This window comes from Cetorhinus maximus, chromosome 16 (genome assembly GCF_964194155.1).
Source record: "Cetorhinus maximus chromosome 16, sCetMax3.hap1.1, whole genome shotgun sequence".
Lineage (NCBI taxonomy): Eukaryota > Metazoa > Chordata > Chondrichthyes > Lamniformes > Cetorhinidae > Cetorhinus > Cetorhinus maximus.
In genome coordinates this window covers 88,609,225-88,634,387 of record NC_135894.1, presented here as the reverse complement: position 1 = coordinate 88,634,387, position 25,163 = coordinate 88,609,225, and the positions used below count along the sequence as shown (strand labels likewise).

The 25,163-nt window shown below is 46.7% G+C and overlaps 1 protein-coding gene across 1 annotated transcript in view; it reads right to left on the bottom strand.

Moving 5' to 3' along the window:
• Positions 1-205: 205 nt before the first annotated feature.
• The window catches only part of pcp4b (Purkinje cell protein 4b), a 101,926-nt gene continuing 76,968 nt past the window's right edge, over positions 206-25,163 (bottom strand). The window contains exons 2-3 of the mRNA XM_078560318.1: positions 4,967-5,018; positions 206-554 (exon numbers count right to left, since the gene is read on the bottom strand). Of these exons, the coding sequence (XP_078416444.1) occupies positions 421-554; positions 4,967-5,018 (186 nt within the window). The 3' untranslated portion in view covers positions 206-420. The remainder of the gene's footprint in view (positions 555-4,966; positions 5,019-25,163) is intronic.

Here is a 25,163-nt window from a genome sequence, read left to right as displayed (position 1 = left end):
TCTTTTTGTTTTAATTTCAGATTTCCGGCACCTCGCAGTGACTCACGTGTGAGGTTTGATCCCTTTCTATGAGGTAGCAAGCCCACATGGGAGCCACCCTCCAGCAATGGTTTGCACCTTCAGGAGAGAGGGAAGATTGGCAATTAAATTTGTTGTGCTATTTGCAGCTTCTGTGGCATTGAGAAGGAAGATCACTGAAAATGTGTCAGGTACAATACTGACTTTATTAATGTATGAATAATAATAGGAATAGGTTACAAGTGAATGACTAAGGGTAGTATTACAGAAGAACGTTCGGGAGTTTATTCAATACACACACACACAGCGACAGTGTTTTTTTTTTACTGCATGCACCAACAGAAGAGAGCTATGAGGGAGTTGTCTGGTTGCGTGCTGTCTTCTCAGCACCCTAAGGAAAGCCTAAGAAGGATCTTGCTTTTTCTTCTGGAATTTTCTGAACTGACTCTGAATAGCGACAGCAGCCTTCTCTGTCTCAGGGGCATCCAGGTCGATGTCAAATTCCTCAGCATCCTCCTTTGAAGCTCTGGCTGCGTCTACAAGGCAAGAAAAGTGCGAGATCAGCTTTAGTTGCTTGTGGGTTTTTATTGCTCCCATTACGGCAGCAACCCAATCTAGTTTTCTCCTTCCCTCGAGGAGCTACGTCGCAATGGGGTGCCTCCACAGCTAGCTGACTCTGACTGGGAGATGGGGGGGGTGGCAGAAGAGGGGGAATCGGGAGTGAAGCTGACCCTGCCCTTGCCTGGCACGTGCCCACATGCACTTCGCCGGAGGGGCAGCCTGAGCTAGCTGTTGCCTCTTTCACCCTGAGGGCAATGGGACCCGCCTCAGTTCCCTCACTACATGAGGCTGGTGAGCCGAAGGCACCCGCTGGGTAGCTGGCGGGCAGAGAGGATTTTATAACTGGGCCACTACTAGAGACCCTAGAGGAGGTCCAGGGAGAGGAGCGGGGATAAAGGATCAAGAGGGAGGGCGATGGTGATCGGGAGGGAACACTGGAGAGGGAAACAAACAATTGGGAGGAAGAGCAGTGATCGTGAGAGAGGGAGGGAGATGGGGGACAGTAATGACGAGGGGGTCAGTGATCGGGAGGGGGAGGGGATCAGTGACAGGGAATGGGAGAGGGACTGTGAGGGGGAGGGGTGTCAATGAGAGGGCTAGGGAGGTGGACTGTGATTGGGAAAGGGAATGGGAGTGATCAGGAAAAGAACATATGTCTTTGGTCACAGCCTTTCTCCGTCCCTTCAAGAGCTGATTGTTAGGTCTCATGCAGATCACGTTTTCCTGAACCTGCCTGTCCCATTGACGGCTGCATTCAAGACAGCCCGACTTTGCAAAGGGAGCCTTGAAAGTGGCGTTAGGTTTCCGATTTGTATATTGCTAATCTAGCAATGGCTTCTGTACAGTTTTGTTACTGCCTTTACCAATATGGCAGGAAGGGTACATCCTAACTAAGTAAGTAAGCTTGAAGCCCATGCTTAGGACTAATTTTGCACTTGAACATTTCAAGGTGATGGAGGGTAGAAAACCCATCCTTAGAGTTTTTTTAAGCAAGGCGCAGATGCTCTAATCAATCTCCAGTGTCTGATAGTTGAACAGCGGCAGGCACAGCCTGAATACTCATCAAATGGCTTTGCTGAAAGTGCTGGTTCAGTGAATTAATTTCCATGTGTTGAATAATGATCAACCGCACTGAGAGATATTGAATTTACTGCTCTAGAATGAAGGACATATGACATTCCTGTGACATATAATTTCAGAGCTCTCACCAAGATTTTTCTGCTCACAGTTGCAATAATGCTTTCCTTTACCTTTTCCCCTTCCTCACTCTCAACTCTGATGATCGTAGCCATTTGGTTTCTAGGCTGAGGATTGTGCTGCAATAGCTTCCTCCTCCTCCTCGTCTTCCAGTCAGTGGAGAACATTCCTCTATGTTACGCAGAAATGGCCCCACCTATCTCACTTGTACCCCATCCTGCACCCTCACTATATTGTAACCAAGACGTGTCACACTCTCTCCTATGCTAGATCCTTCTTACCCAGGATCTCAAAACTGTCCATCTCTCAACCGTTCTTACTCCTTAAAAACCACAGTCATGTAATGATCTGGCAAGACGTTATTAAATTTCATATTAAATTCTCACTTTGCCATGATATTCATAATTCATATCATTAGATAATTTAGAGCTTTTTGTGAAAGCACTGACTTATCAGAAGTTGAGCGTGTTAGCTACTGGGCAAGGTGGGCAAGGGACAAGATGCTGAATTTTATTTTTGAATCATGTTCCATTCATTTCTTCTTCAACACCAAATCCAAATGAGTGCTGTGCAATGAGAGCACTGCTCAGGAACTCTGGTCCCACCATGGGACAATCAACTCAACGAAGGGAAATCGGGAACCCTATTCGCTGATCCCTGCTGGAAGTGCATGTGGGTGGGGTGGGTGTGGAGGAGAGGAGCTGGCAGTGGTGAGGCTGCTCCATGATACCTCCCTGTTGACATTCTACTGGCACTCAGTGCCTGGACTCAGGCATGAGTTGAATTTTTGTTTAGTACTAGATGTCTCCAAGGACCAGGATACCAAACCCCAGCGAGGCGTCAACATCATCTAGGGAGGAGAAGATGAGAGGAAAAGAAGTGACAGAAAAACAAGAAAAATATCGAATGTTCCAAGTTTCCCTTTCGGGTGAGTGGTTGATTATATGCTAAACACAGTTTGTTTCTTTTTAATGAAGATAATAACCAGTTGAGTAGATGGGTTTTAATGTAGATAAATATAAGGTTCTTCACAGTGGAACAGGAAAATGAAGGTGGAAAAGCAAAGGCGGGAATGGGAGAGTCAAGGTTAAGCTGTGATCAACAAGACTATTACTGTACTGGGGAGCATCTGTGGGACAACACACTGAAGTTGTAACTCGATCTTCTAACCTCATGCACCTCATTGCCGCGGTCGCATGCGGAATACTGGGGGAGATTTTCAAGCTGCCTGGTCAGCAGAATATGGCTGGTGGACCCCTAAATTTGCAGGGTACAGCTTATTTACACCAACAGTGCAGCCATGCAAATTCCAGTTTCAGTTGGCAGTTGTGCCTGTCATTTTAGCATGCCTGGGTCTATTGTAGACTGATTGATAGAAATTGGTCACTACAATTAGTCAACAACTTCATTATCATGGTATCATGAGGATGGTAGAAGGTGGATGAGATGCACATTGGTCTTTTATTGGCTAGCAACTTCTATATTCCTAGAAAGCTACCATTTTTAAAAAAATCATTAATAAGATGTGGGCATCGCTGGTAAGGTCTGCACTTATTGCCCATCCCCAATTGCCCTTCAAAAGGTGATGGTGAGCTGCCTTCTTGTGCAGCTGTTCTACAACCACAGTGCTGTTAGATGGGCTCAAGGCTGGCATCTGCAGTGGTGTGGATCTCTGCCGAGATGGATATTTCACACAACATTCCTGCTTAAAGATGGTTGTGAAAGCTTCAGACTTGCCTTTTTTCCACTTACGTGCTGGGGTCCGCAATCACTGAGGACTGGGATGTTCATGGAGCGTCCTCCCACACTGGGATTACTGGGCTCAGTGCAGGAAAGTGGAGTTGAAGTAAAAGATCAGCCATGATCTTACTGAATGATGGAGCAGGGTCAAAGGGCCAAATGGCCTACTCCTGCTTTTTATATTTTCCTGTTAGTTTTTTAATTGTCCGCCACCATTTACGATTGGATGTGGCAGGACTACAGAGTTTTGATCTGATCCATTGGTTGTGGTATCGCTTGACTCTCTATAACATGTTGCTTTCACTGTTTAGCATGAATGAAGTTCTCTGTTGTAGCTTCAGCAAGTTGGCACCTCATTTCTAGTTATGTCTGGTGCTGCTCTCTGCACACCTTATTGAACCAGGGCTGATTCTCTGGCTTGATGGTAATGGTAGAGTGAGGGTTATGTCAGGTCATGAGATTACAGATTGTGGTCAAATACATTTCTGCTGCTGCTGATGGCTTACAGCGCCTCATGGATGCTCAGCTTTGAGCAGCTAAATCTATTCTGAATCCATCCAATTTAGAACAGTGATTGTGTCACATGATAAATGGTATCAGGATTTTGCTTCCACAAGGACTATGCAGTGTTCACTCCTATCTGTCTTGGACAGATGCATCTCTGAGAAGTAAATTGGTGAGGGTGAGGTCTAGTAGGTTTTTCCCACATGTGTAGTAACCTCACCATCTGCTATAGGCACAGCATGGTAGATATGTCCTTTAGGACTCGGTCAGCTCAGTCAGTAGTGGTGCTACTGAGCCTCTCTTGGTGATGGACATTGAAGGCCCCCACCCAGAGTACAGTCTGTGCCCTTGCTACCCAACTGGCCCAGTTACATAACCACTATGCTACCATACCCCAGTTAGGTACCACTCCTATAACACAACCACTATGCTACCTCCTTGTATACCACAAGCACTTTCTTTGTCAACATCTCAAATTATATTCAAAACAAAAACAAAAATACCTGGAAAAACTCAGCAGGTCTGGCAGCATCTGTGGAGAGGAACACAGTTAACGTTTCGAGTCTGCATGACTCTTCAACAGAACTAAGGAAAAATAGAAAAGGGGTGAAATATAAGTTGGTTTCTACTTTTCCTTAGTTCTGTTGAAGAGTCATGCAGACTCGAAACGTTAACTGTGCTCCTCTCCACAGATGCTGCCAGACCTGCTGAGTTTTTCCAGGTATTTTTTGTTTTTGTTTTGGATTTCCAGCATTTGCAGTTTTTTGCTTTTATCTCAAATTATATTAGTCTCTTCTTGAGTCTTCATTGAATCTTCGCAAACTGCTTGTTTCCCAGGAATTACATGAGAAAAAGTCCAGTGATGAAGAGCTTTGAGCTCTTTGGGCATTGCTAATCCCTATTACCTGAGTGTGGATAGCGGTATAAAAATGAAAAAAATATTTACCTTTGCCGTCAGATGTCTTCTCTTTCCCATATTTTGCTCCAGTGTTTTTTCTCTGGAAAGGAAAGGGAAATATTAATTGAGTTTTGTGTGCAGTTTTCTTGCGCTGGTTAGATCCATTTTAATCTTTGGAATACCCTGCTAATTGCTAATGTCTTCCAGCACCCATTGTATCAACTTCAGTGAGGAAAGTTGGACACTCCAGTCTTGGCACATCTCTTCAGAAGTTGTCAAATGTGTCCTATTACCAACTGACAAAGGGAAATTTAAAGAGATTGGCATGAGTCAAGACCTCAGAGAAGATTGTTTCCTCCACGTTTTTTTTAATTTGTGCATGGGACATGGGCATCACTGGCTAAGCCAGCATTCATTGCCCATCCCTAATTACCCTTGTTCAACCACATTGCTGTGGGTCTGGAGTCACATGTAGGCCAGACCAGGTAAGGATGACAGGTTTCCTTCCCTAAAGGGCATTAGTGAACCAGATGGGGTTTTACAACAATCAGCAATGGCTTCATGGTGGTCATTAGATTTTTAATTGAATTCAAATTTCAACATCTGCCATGGTGGGATTCAAACCCAGGCCCCCAGATCATTACCCCAGAATACTAGCCCAGTGATAACACCACTACGCCACTGCTTCCCCAAATGAAAGTGGCTTCAGAGGGAAGCAGATCAACAGCATGCAGAGTCATACATTCAGTCCTTATTTTTATTCTGTTCTGAAGTCCTAAGTCCATATTTACAGCAGAAGCTGTCAATGTAAACCTGTCACACTACAATACGCCTTCCCCTCAGGGGTGGCAGTGGAGCATGTAATTAGAGTGTGACAGGTTTACACAAACAGTCTCCTTTCGGTTCCTGATCACTGTGCACTGAAGCCTGCTGGAGCGTGTTTGCTTCAAGGCGATTTACGCAGGTCGAGTAAGTGGGCAAATACATGGCAGATGCAGTATAATATGGATAAGTGTGAAGTTATCCGCTTCAGCAGGAAAAAAAGAATGGTAGAGTGTTATTGAAATGGTGATAGATTGGGAAATATTGATGTACAAAGGGACCTGGGTGTCCTTGTACACCAATCACTGAAAGCAAGCGTGCAGGTGCAGCAAGCAGTTAAAAAAACCAAGTGGTGTGTTGGCCTTCATTGCGACAGGACTTGACTACAGGAGCAAGGATGTCTTACTGCAGCTGTACAGGGCCTTGGTGAGACCACATCTGGAGTATTGTGTGCAGTTTTGGTCTCCCTACCTAAGAAAGGATATACTTGCCATAGAAAAAGGATATACTTGCCAGGAGTGCAGCAAAGGTTCACCAGACTGATTCCTGGGATGGCAGGATTGTCATATGAGGAGAGATTGGGCTGCCTGGGCCTGCATTCAGTGGAGTTTAGGAGAATGAGAGGAGATCGCATTGAAATATATAAAATTCTGACAGGGATGGACAGACTGGATGAAGGGATGATATTTCCTCTGGCTGGGGGGACCTAGAACAAGGGGTCACAGACTCAGGGTGCAGGGTAAACCATTTAGGGCTGAGAAGAGGAGAAAAATTTTCACTCAGAGGGCAGTGAACCTATGGAATTCTCTACCACAGAAGACTGTGGAGGCCAAGTCACTGAATATATTTAAGAAGGAAATAGATAGATTTCTGGACTCTAAAGGTGTCAAGAGGTCTGGGGAGAGAGCGGGAGTATGGTGTTGAGATAGAGGATCAGCCACGATCATATTGAATGGCAGAGCAAGCTCGAAGGGCCGAATGACCTACTCCTGCTCCTATTTTCTATGTTTCTATGGAAGCCAGATGTTGAGTAAGTTCCTCCTGCTACATGGTAAAATAGCTTGCCAACATTGCAGGCTTACACTGCATGTTAGAATCCTATCGTTGTCCATGAATAGCCATCTGAATTGCTGCAGCAATTACTATCTGCCTTTATTTCCTGACCCTCCCAACCATTCTGTCAATGAGTACTCATGCATTATGAGAGACTCTTGAGTATAATTACTGCAATGTTCTTACTCCCTTAAAGGTGCTGTCTGGTGTTCAGTTGCATGTGCCCTAGCTCTCAACCATGGTTCCAGGAAAATTCTGAGCTACTTGTCGTCAGTGTTTGAAGAAGCCTGAACTACTGACTTCAGGAAAGGTTTGGTAAGCAAGAGTTGGAATAAGGGGAATAAAACTCAAGCTATTATCCTGGGAAAAGGCCAAATACTTCCACACAAGAGGGGGAGGAAGGATCAGGAAAGAGACTTTTCAGGCCAGTCTAACACCATTCTGAGTAGTTGATCCAAGGGTACTATTAGTTGAAAATACGTGCGACTTACCCCCCCTGTCACCTTTTGCCTGGGAAATGGGGCATTCCCTTTGGAGACACAGGATGAAGCCTAATTCTAGAATACACTTAGGAGGGTTCTTTGAAAATTATTTTTTGTATTGCAGGTCAGCAAGAGGGTTAGGAAGAGGGAAAGGGGGAGAAATTGGATAAGGCCTGAAAATGGGCATAGGGATCATGATGGACAACATGTGATTACCTCGTGCCCATTCCTTCCCAGGCAGGCTGCGCACAGACTTCATGTTGCCCAGCTGGTAACTTTAACCATGCAGACCAGCACTAATCATGGTTCGGTAAGGGGTCCAGGTTTGTGTGAGGCCAGCACTGTTAAAGTTACCCTGCACTACTTAAAACCAGCCTGCACCCCTTAACAGGAAGGTGCATTCTGGCCACAGCAGGTCCTTCCTCTGAGGGAAAGTTGTCCAAGCAGGGAGAACTCAACAATATAGATAAAAAGCAAAATACTGAGGATGCTGGAAATCTGAAACAAAAACAGAAAATGCTGGAAAAACTCAGCAGGTCTAGCAGTGTCTGTGGAGGGAGAAACAGGGTTAACCTTTCGATATGGACTTGAAACGTTAACTGTTTCTCTCTCCAGAGATGCTGCTAGATCTGCTGAGTTTTTCCAGCATTTTCTGTTTTTGTTTGAGAACTCAACAATAATGCCTTAACAGGGCAGAGAGCGTGCATCTCGGATAGCTGGCACCGAAGGCCCTGGTGTAGGAGGTGGACACGCAGAGACCAAGAAACCCTCCAGACAGACATTAAGAAGTCTATAGGAGAGATCATTGCCAGTGTCAATGCCAGCTGTGTAACCCTGAGGAGTGGGATGTAGTGTCACAAGAAGTTCCCTGACCTCATCCAAGTGCTCAAGGTATTTTTTTTTATTCATTTACGGGATGTGGGCATCTCTGGCCAGGTCAGCATTTATTGCCCATCCCTAATTGCCCTTGAGAAGGCGGTGGTGAGCTGCCTTCTTGAACCACTGCAGTTCCTGTGGTGTAAGTGCACCCACAGTGCTGTTAGGAAGGGAGTTCCAGGGTTTTGACCCAGCGCCAGTGAAGGAACAGCGATATATTTCCACATCAGGATGGTGAATGACTTGGAGGGGAACTTACAGGTGGTGGTGTTCCCATCTATCTGCTGCCCTTGTCCTTCTAGGTGGTAGTGGTCATGGGTTTGGAAGGTGTTGCCTAAGGAGCCTTGGTGAGTTTCTGCAGTGCATCTTGTAGATGGTACACACTGCTGCCACTGTTCACAGGTGACAGAGGGAGTGAGTGTTTGTGGATGGGGTGCCAATCAAACGGGCTGCTTTATCCTAGATGGTGTCAAGCTTCTTAGTTACACTCATCCGGGCAAGTGAAGAATATTCCACCACACTCTTGACTTGTGCCTTGTAGATGGCAGACAAGCTTTGGGGAGTCAGGAGGTGAGTTACTCGTCGCAGGATTCCTAGACTCTGACCTGCTCTTGTAGCCACAGTATTTATATGGCTAGACCAGTTCAGTTTCTGGTCAATGGTAACCCCCAGGATGTTGATAGTGAGGGATTCGGTGATGATAATGCCATTGAATGTCAAGGGGAAATGGTTAGATTCTCTCTTGTTGGAGATGATCATTGTCTGGCACTTGTGTGGCGCGAATGTTACTTGTCATTTGTCAGCCCAAACCTGGATATTGTCCAGGTCTTTCTGCATTTGGACATGGACTGCTTCACTATCTGAGGAGTCACGAATGATGCTGAACATTGTGCAATCATCAGCGAACATCCCCACTCCTGACCTTATGACGGAAAGAAGGTCATTGATGAAGCAACTGAAGATAGTTGGGCCAAGGACAGTACCTTGAGGTCAGTGAATACATCTTCAAATGCCATCTCCTACCAAGTGTATACTAGCATCACACACTGCTCCATTCAACACATGACTCATATTTCACATACCTCACCTCAACCTCTGCTGCAAGCCTCACGAGCACATCTCATAGCTTGCACACGATCATCTATTCAATTCTTTGTCACTTAAACACACTGCATAACACTCACTGCCATGCTTTCTTCTCATTTGCAGGAGAAGGCAACTGCAGGCACCTTACCGACAGGGCCAAGCATGGCTGCATGTCCTCATCCCATTGGGGGAGACTGTGTTCACCATCATTGGAGTAGTCAGAAGAACTGGAGGTTGATGATGATGATGTCACTCAACCTCACACTCACAGCCACCAGTTTAGGTACTGACATGATGCTTACTTTAGGGGGCAGCATAGAGGCAGGATCTGCACATGGTGAGACACCGGGCATGAGTGTCACACTGCCAGAGAAGGGGAGAAAGGGTTGCACTCTGCCAGCACTCTGCAGGGCAAGGTTACACATGAGTTCTGCTGCTGAGGACTCAGGTGAGGACTCTGGTGGGGTGGTGTACAGAAGAAGGCTGATGTGCATGCACCTTGAAATCTTGATGCACTGGCTGGCATGCCAGAAAGCTTGCTGTCACTGTCAAGGAGCATGAAGGAATCCAGCACCAACTTGGCACAAGCCTTTAGCAGAGCTTAGGGCATCTACTTACCTTTGAAGTGGTGGCCAACTCATCTGTCCTCTTATGAACCCAACGGTAATGCAGCATCTAATGGCAGATGTCTCAGCTTCTATTGCAGCGCATCTAGGTGCTGCAGTGGAAATTCAGACTGAGGTCATGCAATCTCAGCTTGTTGCCATGCAAGGTCAGCCTGTTTCCATCATAGCTGCCAATACCAGTGTCCAAAGGGACTTGCATGGTCTCACTGTGGTCCAGCAAGCAAGGAGCCAGGGCCCTTGTGTTGTCCATCAACCCAGATTACTGCCATCACGTCAAGGTGGCGCAGTGTGAAGTCAGGCCTCTGGGTCTAGAACTGCTTGAAGTCAACCTGCAAGGCCCTCTGCAGTCCCCCTCAATGAAAGTCAGCAGCCTTCCACAAGCCATTCTGCAGTCACTGGGGTATTGGGATTGCATTCACTAATACCTCCATTGGAAGAGACAGCCACTGTGGTGGTTGCTTCTTTCTTGCCCCTATACTTCTTCTTCCTCTTCCATTTCCCCCTCTTCTTCTCGATAATACAGCTCCTGCAGAGCCACATTTTGGTACTAATAAATCGTGGATGTAAGAAGTGGAAACATTTCTCATTGAGGTAGCCATACATAGATTGTGTATTTTGGAAGGAGCAGTCTTGATGGTGTTACGACTGTGAGACTTTATTAGGTGGTTATGTTTTAAACTGTCTCTTTTAATTTAAGGTAAAACAAAATGTCCTAAAATGGGGAACGGTAGCCATGCTGAACCCTGCCCAGAAACAAGGCCCATGCGATTTGGTTGCCATGGGGACAAAGGGCCAGGCTGAAACTCATAGAAACTCAAGTGCTAGCTTTCACACCTTGACACAAAAGAGGGGAAGCTGGCTTAGTTGAACACGGATTCGCAGTCTCAGTCAGACAGGCTGATATGGGAGAAGAAGACCGAAAACACTGGCCAGCTGTGCCAAGCCATGGGAAAGACTGTTTATGTGTTAACCGCCATGCAGAATGCTGGTGAAAATGGATTCCCTGCTTGAAGAAATGGAACTCGTAGAGATTTCAAGATCAAGGAGTCGTCAGGGAGTGCCTTGATGCTGGAATTCAGTTCGATTATACTCAGGAGATTGAGTGAAGGGACTCTTAAAAGGGATCTGAAAGACTCGTCCTGATGTAACAGAGTGAAGAGAACCTATTGGATAGCCGGGAGGAATTTGAGGCTTGAACTATAAGGCTACATATCTGCTGAGAGCCTGATGTAACGTACAGACATGATGTGGGGTTTTCGGTTGTGTTAATTAGTGAATGAGGAAAGTATCTTTTCTGTAGCTGAGTGTATTATTTGCCTACTAAATAATGTTGATTTTAGTATATTTCTTACATTAAAAGTCTTTAAAAGTGAAACCTTGTCGTGCGATTCTTTCCATTGGCCACTGGGAAATCCACGGACAAGATTTTGAGGTCGTTGGGCTGGCACGGTGGGTGGGCCTAGGAGTGAACGGGAAATGGTCCGCCACCAGCGATCGGCCCCCAACCACGGTTTCACGCTGGTGGGCTGATTAAGGCCCGCCTGGTGTGAAACGTGGCTCGTCACTGGTCGGGAAGGGCCGAGTGGGGGCAGGAGCCTGTCGGCCACCGGGTCCATTGGCGCCCCAGCGGACAGTTTAAAAATGGCCCAGGCACCCCCTGGAAGGCTGCCATGTAAGAACGTCTCTCCTGCGTTCTCAATATCGAGGTTATGGATTCGAGTGCAGCTGGGCACAGCAGGCAGGAAGGAAGGTCGGGTGGGCACTCGGACCCCCCTGCTTTTCGGGTGAATGCCTCGCCGTCCTACTGGAGGAGGTGGCTGCCAGGAGGGACGCCCTTGTCCCCAGACATGGGAGGAGGAGGCCATCGTACGTCACGAAGAGGGCATGGGGGGAGGTGGCAGTGCTGGTGGGCAGCCATGACATGGTGCAGCACACATGGGTGCAGTGCCAGAAGTGGTTCAATGGCCTGCTGCATTCAGGAAGGGTGAGTACTGCGTTGGCATGGGTCAGTGTGCAGAAGTGTTAAGGTGTGGCCGTCTCCCTGTGGTGCTGGAGTCTGAGTGCCAACTGGCAATGATGCCAGAGCTGGCAAAAGGGGTGAGCCCTGGCTGCTTGGATTGGATGCTTTGTGGCTCGAGGGCCACGACTCTGATGTGCCCTGTGAAGTGTTCTTCAGCTGGGGTTGGCCAGGCTGCAATGGCGCTGCAGGTAGAGAGTGGACTAATCAATGCTCCTCTGCCCTTTCAGGAGAAGACAAGCCATAACCAGCAGAGAGGGCACGTATCAGGTGGAGGGCTGCCTAAAGGTTCGAGTGAGATGCCCTCGAGCTCTCAGGTTGGCACGCTTCACGTTCAATTGGGCGTGGAGAGGCTGGGGTGCCAGATGAAGGTAAGAGTGCAGTGCACAGAGGTGAGACTTTTGGCTTGTGCAACTATTCTTATATAGTCTCTTCATTAATGTGAGCCTCAAACCTGGAGTCCCCATTGATCATTGAAAGATAATGGCAACTGGTGATGTAGATCTCCATTGTCTCACCAGGGTGCCTGGCATGCACAGTGATGGTGTGAGGACTTTAACTAATGACATGTCCTTGTTCTCCCTGTTAGGTTTTCCAGCAAGCTCTGCAGACCCTGAAGGACCACCCCTGATGCCAGAGGACCACCGGGCTTCAGTTGCACCTGTGCCACACCCGCTTTCTGAAGCAGGCACCAGCGCAGATACCAGCACCTCGGTAACAAGGTGACATTGACGAGGGCACTTCACACTCGCTTGAGGTGCAGGCGGAGGCAGATAGTGCCCAGGGCACCAGCAGTCGAACGACTGCTGGAGACCAGGACGATGCTCAGTTGAAGGCTGACGATGAGCCTCTGGAGTCGTCCATTAGGCGGCAGATGCTGGATGTCCAGTGGAGATGTGCGGGAGGATCTGGCAGAGATCCATGAGGGTATGCATGCCATGGTCTCTGTGATGGAGGAGTCCATGCGGACCGTGAGCATTACATTGACCCTCATGGCCGAGTGCACTGCCTCCACCTTTGAGAGAGTGATGACTCTCATGGAGAGGCAGCTCCGGGACAGAATGGAGGGTTCCTGGGGCTGCCTTTGGACCTGCAAGCCCTCACACAGGCAATGACCTCAGGTGGTCAGTGCAATTGTGGGAGATGGATGAGGCACCCAGCATCCCAACTAGGTGCCCGTCCAACAATGGTAAGCAGGGAGGTCCAGAGCAACCTCACGTTGGTGCATGACCTACTTGTAGTCTCTGCGGGCTCCTGTCAGGATGCTCTGGATAATGACAGCAGCTCCTCCGGCCCTCCGCCAGTGACCGTGACATCCAGTGAGGTTGCGATGACTGGGGAGATGCCAGCCATGGCACTCGCTGCTCCCTCCCAGGCGAGGCCAGCACAGGCTCCACTGGCCAAAGGACGACCACTAAGATCATCAAAGCCAACAAGACAGCAGAGTTAAACAGAAACATAAGTTAAAGGCATCATGAGCACAAGAGGGACAGTTCACTGGTGATTTTATTGTCCATTTATCTATACTGGCCTGGGAATGAAGACCAGAGAAGGTTATGTAAATAGTTTGGAATTGTCAAAATGAGATAAATTTTGCTTTTGTTGTCATGGCCTGAGAATGCTTCACCTTTTTATATTATTGGTGCAGGGTACGCCAGTATATAATGCTGAATGTAATAGTGGATCTGAATTTTATTGCACAGGTAGTGAGTGTTCTTTGTGTTCCAATGAAAGGGTCCTTTCAGACATCTGGGATGGAGGCGGCAGCCCTGTCGTTTGGTTGAAGCTAGTCTTTGCTAACCTAGCTGAAGGAGTGTTTGATCAAGGCGTCCTGGTGTCCCTGTCTCCCTGGGGATTACCGAGGTCTGGCTCCACACCCTCCGCATTCTCCTCACCGTGCTCCTCTTCTGGCTCACTACTGGATTCATCATCTGTGGCCTGTGCAACTGGGTCAAGATCCTTTTTCTCCAGTGGGTGCCCCCCCTTGCCAGTGCCAGATTGTGGAGAGCGCAGCATGCAACCGCTATCAGTGATGGCCACTCTGGGGGGTATTGTAGTGCACCCCCTGAATGATCCAGGCATAGAAGATGCATCTTGAGAAGATCTATGGTCCTCTCTATCACCGCCCTTGTGGGGGCATGACTCGTAGTGTAATGCTTCTCTGCCTCTGTTTTTTGGTGGCGGAGAGGTGTCATGAGCCACCTCTTCAATGGATAGCCCTTGTTACCCAGCAGCCATTCATCCAGTCAGGCTGGAGCACTGAAGAGCCTCGGTACCAGGGAATGTCTCAGGATGTAAGCGTCGTGGGAGCTGCCCGGGTACCTTGCACAGACTTGCAGAATCTGCATCCTATGATCACACACTATCTGCATGTTCATGGAGTGGAAGCCCCTCCTGTTGACAAAAGCACCCAGCTCACCTGCTGGCGCCTTAATGGCCACTTGTGTACAGTCCATTGCACCTTGGACGAGGGGGAACTCAGCAATCGCTGCAAATCCCCTGGCTCGCTCAGCCTGGTTGGCCTCATCCATACGGTAATGAATAAAGGTCAGTACCCGTCTGAACAGATCTTCTGTCACCAGCTTGATGCAACTGTGGACAGCTGATTGGGAGACTCCACACAGATCCCCCACTGAGCCCTGAAAAGAACCGGATGCGTAGGAGCTGAGGGCCACTATGACCTTCAGGGCCATTGACATGGGGTGTCCACCCACACAGTTGGAGCTGATCTCAGGCCCAATCATCTGACAAATGGAGGTCACAGTCTCCCTTGAGAGACGGAGCCTCCTTCAGCATTGCATCTTGGACATATTCAGGTAGCTGCATCGCTGCCTGTAAACCCTGGCAGCAGAATAGTGACATCTTCTGCAGCCCCTTCCACCTTCGACTTCCTGCTGGCCCTGCGCCCCTTGTGCTTGTGCATCTTCTCCCACAGGTCCCTCCCCTGGAAGCTGCATAGGGACACCTGGCCTCCTCTCCCTTCTGCCTCGTTCTTCCTCCTCAGAGGAGGTGTCACCAGCAGAGGCCACAATCCCCATTACCAGGGTGACGAAAGGCTGTCTGATACCTGGAAGGGTCCACATGGTCTGAATCCTCCGGGGTCCTTGGAGAGACCAAGGAGTCCTGAAATGAAGCCTGGAAATGCTAAGAATGTAGCCCCGAACTAGAGATGAAGCTGTCAAGTACCAATAAGCCACCAGCAGCAAACTATCTACCAAACTCCTCAGTACTCACACTGGCAATGCTGCTGACCCTTTTTATCGCGCCCTTGGATGAGGTTCTTGAAAAAGTCAGCTGGATGCCTGCCCGTTTTGCCCGTTGCGATGAGCGCGAAAGTGCTTGGGCCAGGAAAAAATCGCCATCAGTTGGATTGTTAGTGCCCTTAAGTGACCTCTTAATTAATGGCGGCTCTGGCACTCGCTCGTGCCCACCGACCGAAACGTCACGCAAGTGCGCAATAATGTCGGGACGCTCAGCCGATGTCATCACGTGCTATTTTACGCTCGACCCGTAAAATTCTGCCCCATAACTCTTTTTAAAAAGTGATCTACTACGGGGATCGTAACGACGGTCTGAAAAATCTTTTTTCCTGCTTTCAAGCCTTCTTGTGTTAACCTAAAACAGAGTCAAGGTGGTTTATTAAAAAGCGATGTAATGTGCTGTGCTAGTGTAAACTGAGGTGAGGATTTGAGAGTATGGTCTCCCATGAGAGGTCACACTCTGGAAACAAGAGAAAATTGGAGAGGGCAAGAGCTACTCAGAGAGAAATTCTGTACATATCCCAGCGAGTTTCATAATGGTACAGGAAGGGTCCTAACTGAGTTGTCCTGGGCCAATATTTACCTCTCAACAAACATGAGTAAAACAAATGACCTCATTGTTGTCAGTGGGAGCATTCTCTGCACAAACTGGCTGCTGTGTTTCTCTACAATAAAACAGTGGCTACACTTCAAAAGTACTTCATCGGCTGTGAAGCTCTTTGTGACTGCCTGAGGTTGTGAAAGGTGCAATAGAAATGCAAGACGTTTCCTTCTTTCAAAAGGATAATGCAATAGTACCTCAGCTCAACAAATAAAAAACTTTCATCTCCCCGAGCGAGTAATTGAACACAAAATGTTGAGTGATAGAACTAAAATCAGCAATTCCTTCTAGCCCTGTCTATGATTAACTTCATTGCCTATAGTTCATGTCATGGGAAACCACACATCGGCCGCCCCCGGAATTCACAATTGATAAGGGTTTAATGAGTTATGGTTGTAATAATGGAAGATTGGTGCAAACAGGCACTTTAAAGTCGTTTTCCATTAACATGTGTAGAATTTGAGTGTATTCTCCCCTGCTGTTAAAAATGTATCTAAGTATAGAAATGTACAGTGGTTCAAACCTCTTATTAGTGAGAGCGAGTGATAATATACTGCCATGTGTTTCTATAGAGATAGGAGTTCCTATCCAATACACTGAATTTTTAATGCCTACCAAAGCCTTTTGTAGTGGTGTAGTGGTAATGTCAATGGCTGAGTAATCTGGGGACGCAGGTTCAAATCCCACCATGGCAGCTGGTGGAATTTAAATTCAATCAGTAAATCTGGAATTAAGATCTAGCCTAATGATGACCACAAAACCATTGTTGCAAAAACCTGTTTGCTTCATTGAGCCCCAAGCCCCTGCCTTTAGGTGAGGTTGAGTCTGCCTCACTCAGTTGTACCAAACTGCTACAGAAATGTTAAAAAGGAATAAAACTGTACAGACCACCTGGCATCAACTTAGACACCAGAAATGACAACAGCACACCCAGTCCTGTCAACCTTGCAAAGTCCGCATCCCCAACATCTGGGGGTTTATGCCAAAATTGGGAGAGATGAATCAAGCAACAGGCTAGCATAGTCATACTGAGAATAATACATTATATCACCATCCCTGGAAATGGCTTGTCTCAGGCCCAGCAAAGGTGGCGGCACAGTGGTATACAGTCGAGAGGGAGTTGCCCTGGGAGTCCTCAGCATTGACTCTGGACCCCATGAAGTCTCATGACATCGGGTCAAACATACGCAAGGAAACCTCCTGCTGATTACCACCTACCTCCCTGCTTTAGCTGATGAATCAGTGCTCCTCCATGTTGAACATCACTTGGAGGAAGCACTGAGGGTGAGAAGGGCACAAAATGTACTGTGAGTGGGGGACTTCAATGTCCATCACCAAGATTCACTCGTTAGTACCACTACTGACCAAGTTGGCCAAGTCCTGAAGAACATAGTTGCTACACTGGGTCTTCAGCAGGTGAAAAGTTAACCAACAAGGGGGAAAACCTACTTTATCTCACCCTCAACAATCTACCTGTCACAGATGCATCTGTCAGTATCGGTAGGAGCGACCACTGCAGAGTCCTTGTGGAGTTGAACTCCTGTCTTTACATTAAAGATACCTTACCTCATGCTGTGTGGCACTACCACCATGCTAAATGGGACAGATTTCGAATAGATCTAGCAACTCAAAACTGGGCATCCCTGAGGGGCTGTGGGCCATCAGCAGCAGCAGAATTGTACTCAACCACAATCTGTAACTTCATGGCCCAGCATATGCAGCAGAATTGTACTCAACCACAATCTGTAACCTCATGGCCCAGCATATCCTCCCACTCTTCCATTACTATTAATCCAGGGGATCAACCCAGATTCAGTGATGAGTTGCAGAAGGGCAACAACACAGGACTACTTACGTGCCAAACAGTGGAAGCAACATGCAATAAGCTGAGCTAAGCAATCCCACAGCCAATGGATCAAATCTAAGCTTTGCAGTCCCGCCACATCCAGTTGTGAATAGTGGTGGACACTTAAACAACACATTGGAGAAGGAGGGCCCACAAATATCCCCATCCTCAGTGATGGGCAACACCCAGAATATCAGTGCAAAAGACGAGGATGAAGCAATAGCAGCCATCTTCCGCCAAGAAGTGGATGATCCATCTGAGCATTCTCCTGAGGTCCCCTGCATCACAGGTGCCAGTCTTCAGCCAATTCAGTTCGCTCCACGTGGTATCCAGAAATGGCTGAAGGCATTGAATAATGCAAAGGCTATGGGCCCTGACAACATTCCCGCAATAGCATTGAAGAGTAGTACTGAAGGTTCCAGAACTTGCCATGCTCCAGAACTTGCCTAGCCAAGCTGACCCATTACAGCTACAACACTGGCATCTACCTGGCATTGTGGAAAATTAGCCAGGTATGTCCTGTCCACAAAAAGTAGGGCAATTCCAACCCAGTCAATTACTGCCCCATTAGTCAACTTACAATCATCAGCAAAGTGATGAAGAGTGCCGTTGACAGTGCTACCAAGTGGCTCTTACTCAGCAACGACCTGCTCACGGATGCTCAGTTTGGGCACTGGCAAGGCTGCTCAGCTGCTGACCTCATTACAGCCTTGGTCCGAACATGGACAAAAGAGCTGAACTCCAGAGGTGAGGTGAGAATCACTGCCCTTGACATCAAGGCAGCATTTGACTGAGTGTGACATCAAGGAGCCCTAGCAAAACTGGAGTCAATGGGAATCAGGGGAAATCTCTTGACTGGCTGGAGTCATACCTAGCACAAAGGAAGATGATTGTGGTTGTTGGAGGTCAATCATCTCAGTTCCGGGACATCACTGCAGGATTTTCTCAGGATAGTGTCCTAGACCCAACCAATATTCACTGTTTCATCAACGACCTTCTGTCCATCATAAGATCAGAAGTTTGGATGTTTACAGATGATTGCACAATGTTCAGCACCATTCGTGACTTTTCATATACTGAAGCAGTTCATGTCCATATGCAGCAAGACCTGGACAACATTCAGGCTTGGGCTGAGAAGTGGCAAGTAACATTTGCGCCACACAAGTGACCACCTTCAACAAGAGAGAATCTAACCATCTCCCCTTGACAATTAATGGCATTACCATCACTGAATCCCCCACCATTTCAATCCTTTGGCTAAAACAGCAGATCAGAGGCTGGGGATTCTGCAGTGAGTTAGCCATTTCCTGACTCCCCAAAACCTGAAAACCATCTACAAGTCCCAAGTCGGGAGTGTGATGGTCCACTCTCCACTTGCGGTTCCAACAACACTCAAGAAGCTCGACACCATCCAGGACAAAGCAGCCCAATTTATTGGAACCCTATCTACCACAGTAAACATTCACTCTCTCCACCACCGACGCACAATGGCATCTGCAAGATGCACTGCAGCAACTCACCAAGGGTCCTTTGACAGCATCTTTCAAACCCGTGCCCACTACCATCTAGAAGGACAAGGGCAGCAGGTGCATGGGAACACCACCTGCAAGTTTCCCTCCAAGTCACGCACCATCCTGACTTCAAGCTACATCGCTGTTCCTTCACTGTCACTGTGTCAAAATCCTGGAACTCATTCCCTACCAGAATTGTGGGTGTTCCTACAACACATGGGCTGCAGCAGTTCAAGAAGGCAACTCACAACCATCTTCTCAAAGGCAATTAAGACTGGGCAATAAATGCTGGCCTAGCCAGCGATGCCCACATCCCATGAATGAATACATAAAAATAAAGTGTATTGTGAGCTGATACAACTCACTAGAGTGATGAGCTGCAGATTTATATTCTCCTATGCAATCCCACCCAAAATTCAATGGGACAGTGACAGAGAATGTTAGAATATTTGCCATGGTGAGGCTTACCACCATCTTACCACCTGACCTTGCATCTCCCACTGCTCCTGGCTGCAGTTCACTCTTTCTTTGCCCAATGCATGTACCAATTCAATGACAGGGGGGATTGGAGCCTGAGGCCGCAATGACCTCTCATCTATCTGCCAATTCCTAGAGTTGCCATAGAAACTGTGGTGGCGGGCCCCACTTAGTGAACAGGATCTTGTAGCTGCCTCTTCTCCTCTTTGATCCAGCTCCTCCACTGACTATCTGCATAGACTTCAGCCTCTGATGAGGCCTACAAGTCTGTAGCTCTATCAGTCTTTGGGGCCTTCTGTCCCTTGAACATATTGCCTCCCTTGTGGCAATGTAATGGGAACCTTGCTGCAGCCCCCTGGGCATTTCCATTGGCACAGTCGGTAAACTCTCAGCTGGCATTGTGGATCCTCATGAGTGCTCACCATGCACTGGAAGTTACCCCCAACCCAGGGAAATAGGTTGGAGTTCTGGCAAAATTGGGATATTGGGTGGGGGCAGTGGGGCAGAGGTTCCACCTTGCTGTTACTGTGCCTTTAAATGCAGTCCTTACTGTCAGGAAGTTATGGGTCACCTTTATGATTCTAATCCCCACTGAATCCCTGATCTTTTTAGTGGCGGGTAGGGGAGCCAGGGGCGCATTACATGGAGGAAAGCAGAGGCCATGATCAACATTCTAGCCATCAACTCAAGGACACGATGGAAGAAGGTCTAAACATAAGAAGTGCAACAGAGCAAGTGCAGGCTATCTGTTAGTGGGGGAGATCACAAAGGAGAGAAATCAATGGTTAATATACAATTCAAATGAAAACCTACACTTTATAATTCAGCTATTAGTTGATTCAACTCCAATTCTAACATAGCACAGGATCCAATGCCCTAAATTATTTCCCATTGTTAAGTAATCCAACTACAAAATCATGGAGATAAAAACAAAAAGCTAGAAGCTACTGCGGATGCTGGAAATCCAAAACAAAAACAGAATTACCTGGAAAAACTCAGCAGGTCTGGCAGCATCGGTGGAGAAGAAATCAGTTGACGTTTCGAGTCCTCACGACCCTTCGAGGGTCGTGAGGACTCGAAACGTCAACTGATTTCTTCTCCACCGATGCTGCCAGACCTGCTGAGTTTTTCCAGGTAATTCTGTTTTTGTTTTACAAAATCATGGGGTCAATTTTTGGAATGCACTATCCCAATGGGGAACATGTTGCCCTCTGGGACCACATATCAGGAAATTGTGGGAGAATTTCCCGTTACAATTAATAGATGGAAAATTGTGTGAAAAGTACTTCTGATTACGGGCTTCTGGCAGCCAGGCGAGCGCATTATTATCATCTGTTAAGGTGATAATTTTGTAATTACCCACGAAGGATAGGCACCTCTCTGGTTATATAGCTTGAGGAGCACTATTCTGCACTAAGTGTGGAGCAAGGTAAGGGGGCAGGCCTTAATTGAGCTATCATATCCGGTATGGAGATTGAACCCACGCTGTTAGTGCCATTCTGCATCACACTCTAGCCACCAGAGCTAACCAGTCCCCACATCTATCTATTAAGTATCAATTCCTGATATAATATTATAATCTCTCCTTAGGTAGGAGTGCTCCAGCTTCTCTGGCCTATGGGAAGGAAACACAAATCAGCCAGGGTTGCAGCTCCTCACATCTGCTGGAAAGGTCACGTGTGTGAATGTTGGGTGACAAATGTAAAGTCTCATCTTGCCCCTATCCCCACTCTTTTCAAATTGCCTACTATCCCTCAATGTGTCGACCATCTAAAGCTTGAGGACTAGCTGGTTGGTGAAGATTGCCAGCAGCCCTCGTGGAACCGCTGCTGAATAAAATCAGGTTGGGGTGGGGGGGGGGAAGAATTGGGGAGAGAAAAAAATAGAAGGCGAAAAATTGGGATAAATATTCTCAACTGTCCAATTTCTTTTTTTTAAAAAAAGAAATCACACACCAACTCCCCCCCCACCACCCTCTGTGAAATGCAGGGCGAAGCTACCAGCTCCTTTTGAAAAGTCATCACTTTTGTTTCAAAGAAAATTTATTTGCCCAATCACCGATGTGAAGCTTTGCAAAGTGGCTGCTCATATCTACAACTGGTATAATATAGCTGAGCCCCGATTTCGAAACAGCATTTTCTGGGAAATCCAATTGCATGTTTATCAGCATCTGACTGCCCAGAACAAAAGTGCACGGTAGCATATTCAGCAAAGCAAGGTTAATGTGCTGGAGGAGTCCCACAGATCAGCACAAAAAAAATTTACATTAAATGTAGTAACATTGCAGCAACTTCAGGCATTTATTCCATGCTGCTTAAATCATGCATATGAGCTTTGACTTCAAAATAGAGGCTGAATCTCTCTAGAGGCACAAAAGGACTTTTTAATCTTTAATAAATTCCAATGACATGATCACCCCAGCTCCAGAAGCTGCTAAAAAGCTTCAATGCAGCCAGCATTTGTGGAGAAAATTAACCACATGTGTCATGTGAAATTACTTGTACCATGGAAGCGTCCCAAATAATAAAATGGCAGTTTTGGGGTGGGGTGGGGTGGGGTTTTGTAATAAATTTGCATGTTTTTAAAGTATTGTTGCTAGATCCTTGCTTCACTGAAGCCATGTCCAGGGACGTGATCATGCTTTCTTCACTCATGTTGCCAAGAACCACATTGCTAATATTCAAATTGCTAAGAAAAGACATTGCCAAAGTTTTGCCATGTGATATCATGCTATTCATGCAAAAGAAAGAAAATATGGACCGGTATTAATGGAGTGCTTGTCACTACCTCAGGGTGCCCCAGAGGACTTCCCAGCCAATGAAGCGTTTTTGATGTGTAGTCACTGTTCTAGTGTGAGCAACAAGCAAGACATTTTGCACACGGCAAGGCCCCACAAACAGCACTGCGATAACGACCAAATGATCTGCTTTAGTTCTGTTGGTTGAGGGATAAATATTTGCCAGTTTACTGAGAACTTCCCTGCTCCTTTTCGCAGTAGTGCTGTGGGGGTCTTTTACGTTCATCTGAGAGGGCTGGCAGGGCATCGGCTTAAAAGTTCATCTGACAGTGCAGCACTCCTTCAGTGCTGCACTGGTGTGTGAACCTAGCTTATGTGTTCAGGTCTTACTGTAGTGGGACTTCAGCCCCCAGAGGCAAGAGTGCTACCACAGTATACAACTGCCGCTCACTTTAGAAATCTTTGAGAGATAATTTGACAAATTCACAATTCGGATGAATGGAGGAAGGCACGCTGGTTGGTTAGTGAATTGCAGCCACCGGGGTTCCAAGATTGGTCTCAGGATTATTGGGCATGGGCGGGTTCGTGCTTCTGCAAGCTATGCAATGACAAGTGAACAAGGAGCGAAGGCAGCATTGGATTCAGCAGGGATGCCCTTCATAATCAATTAATTTCCTAATGCTCACTGTCTGGGTCATGCCCGAAATATAATCATTTGGGAGCAATACTACAGCACGTCAGCTGAGAAAAACTGCTTGTATCTCTCATTTTCCATCCTCTCATGAGATGAAAAGTCCAAAGGAAAACAATCAATCACTACTGGCACTATGACCTATTTGTGTTCTAAAACTCCTAAGGAGGATACTGTTAGATTCACAGGGAAAGGATACCAAGTGGGAGTTCAAATATTGATTCTGGAATGTTATAGTATTTATCTGGAAAAAAAAAATACCCTTTATAAATCCTATAGTTTCCCAGAAGGTCTTGTTAAGAAACGAGATTGAGATTGAGCCCATTGGACTATCCCATTTTAATTTGTGATGCTGCTGAGCGTATAGCTTCTGGGCCTTCCTGACAGATAAGGATGTACTTGGCATGGAACTATTCCTTTTCGGCACATCAAAGAGAGGGATGTCAGTGCTCTGGAATGGAACATTTTAACTGTCAGCATCAAGCATTTCTGAGTCAGGTGTAGCGTAGCTAAATGCAGAATAATGTTCCCTCTGCATTCATGCTTCAGCCTCAACTCTAGAACTGCATCGCCTATGTATCGGTGCCTTATATCTATTTCCCTCATTAACCATACTTAAAGCAAGATGTAAATGTTAATTTGTGGGCAGTTGTGTGCTGTGGATTTGCACCCATTAGGAACTGGGGACAAGACACTGACCAGACATGGTTCTTGTTAGATTAGCAGCAGGGAAGAGGCGATAGTTGAATCAGTCCATACTAAAGTCACATCTAGATCCCAGATGGGGACAGGAAATGCACCATCCAGGCCCATTGGGATACATCAATTTGGAAGAATGAGTACATTGGCAAGAAAAATTGGAGCTTTTTCTCCAATAGAGTAATAATGCTTTACAAGACAATATGATAGATTGTGTTTAAGATTATGAAAAGACAGGACAAGATCGAAACAGTACATTTCTAGTCATTGAAGAGTCTAGAATGTGGGGCCACAGATAGAAGATTGCATATACGTGATTTAGAATAGAGAGAAAGGGAAACTTCTGTTCAGAGAGGAGTAGTAGTAGGGCTGTGGACTTCACTTCTAGGGGACAGTATTGGGCTCCACATTATACGTAAGTTATTGAGGCAGAAACAATGTCAATATTCACTTGCACTTCCCTCAATTTAGTCTACAGCATTCGTTGCTCCCAATGCGGTTTCCTCTACATTGGAGAGACCAAACGCAGACCGGGTGACCGCTTTGCAGAACACCTTCGGTCTGTCCGCAAGCATTACCCAGACCTCCCTGTCGCTTGCCATTTCAACACACCGCCCTGCTCTCATACCCACATGTCCGTCCTTGGCCTGCTGCATTGTTCCAGTGAAGCTCAACGCAAACTGGAGGAACAGCACCTCATCTTCCGGCTAGGCACTCTACAGCCTTCCGGACTGAATATTGAGTTCAACAATTTTAGATCATGAACTCTCTCCTCCATCCCCACCCCATTTCCGATCCCCCCCCTTTTTTTTCCAATAATTTATATAGATTTTTCTTTTCCCACCTATTTCCATTATTTTTAAATGTATTTCCATCCATTGTTTTATCTCTACCTTTTAGCCCTTCCCTTCACCCCACCCCACCCCCACTAGGGCTATCTGTACCTTGCTTGTCCTGCTTTCTACCCATAATTAGCACATTCCTTAGATAATATCACCACCTTCAACACCTCTTTGTTCTTTTGTCTATGACATCTTTTGGTTATCTCCACCTATCACTGGCCCTCTATCCAGCTCTACCTGTCCCACCCCCACCCCTTAAACCAGCTTATATTTCACCTCTTTTCTATTTTTCCTTAGTTCTGTTGAAGAGTCATACGGACTCGAAACGTTAACTGTGTTCCTCTCCGCAGATGCCGCCAGACCTGCTGAGTTTTTCGAGGTATTTTTATTTTTGTTTTGGATTTCCAGCATCCGCAGTTTTTTGCTTTTATGTCAATATTCAAGATTAGGTAAAGCAGGTAAATGAAGGAAAAGAGGATTAAAATGATATGGAAACAGGGTAGGTAAATGTGATTAGGGCTAATTGTTTGCATCGAGGGTAAACATTGGTTATTTGGGCCAAATGGCCTATTTCCATGTTGTAACTTACATGCATTATCCAAAATCCATATGGATGCTC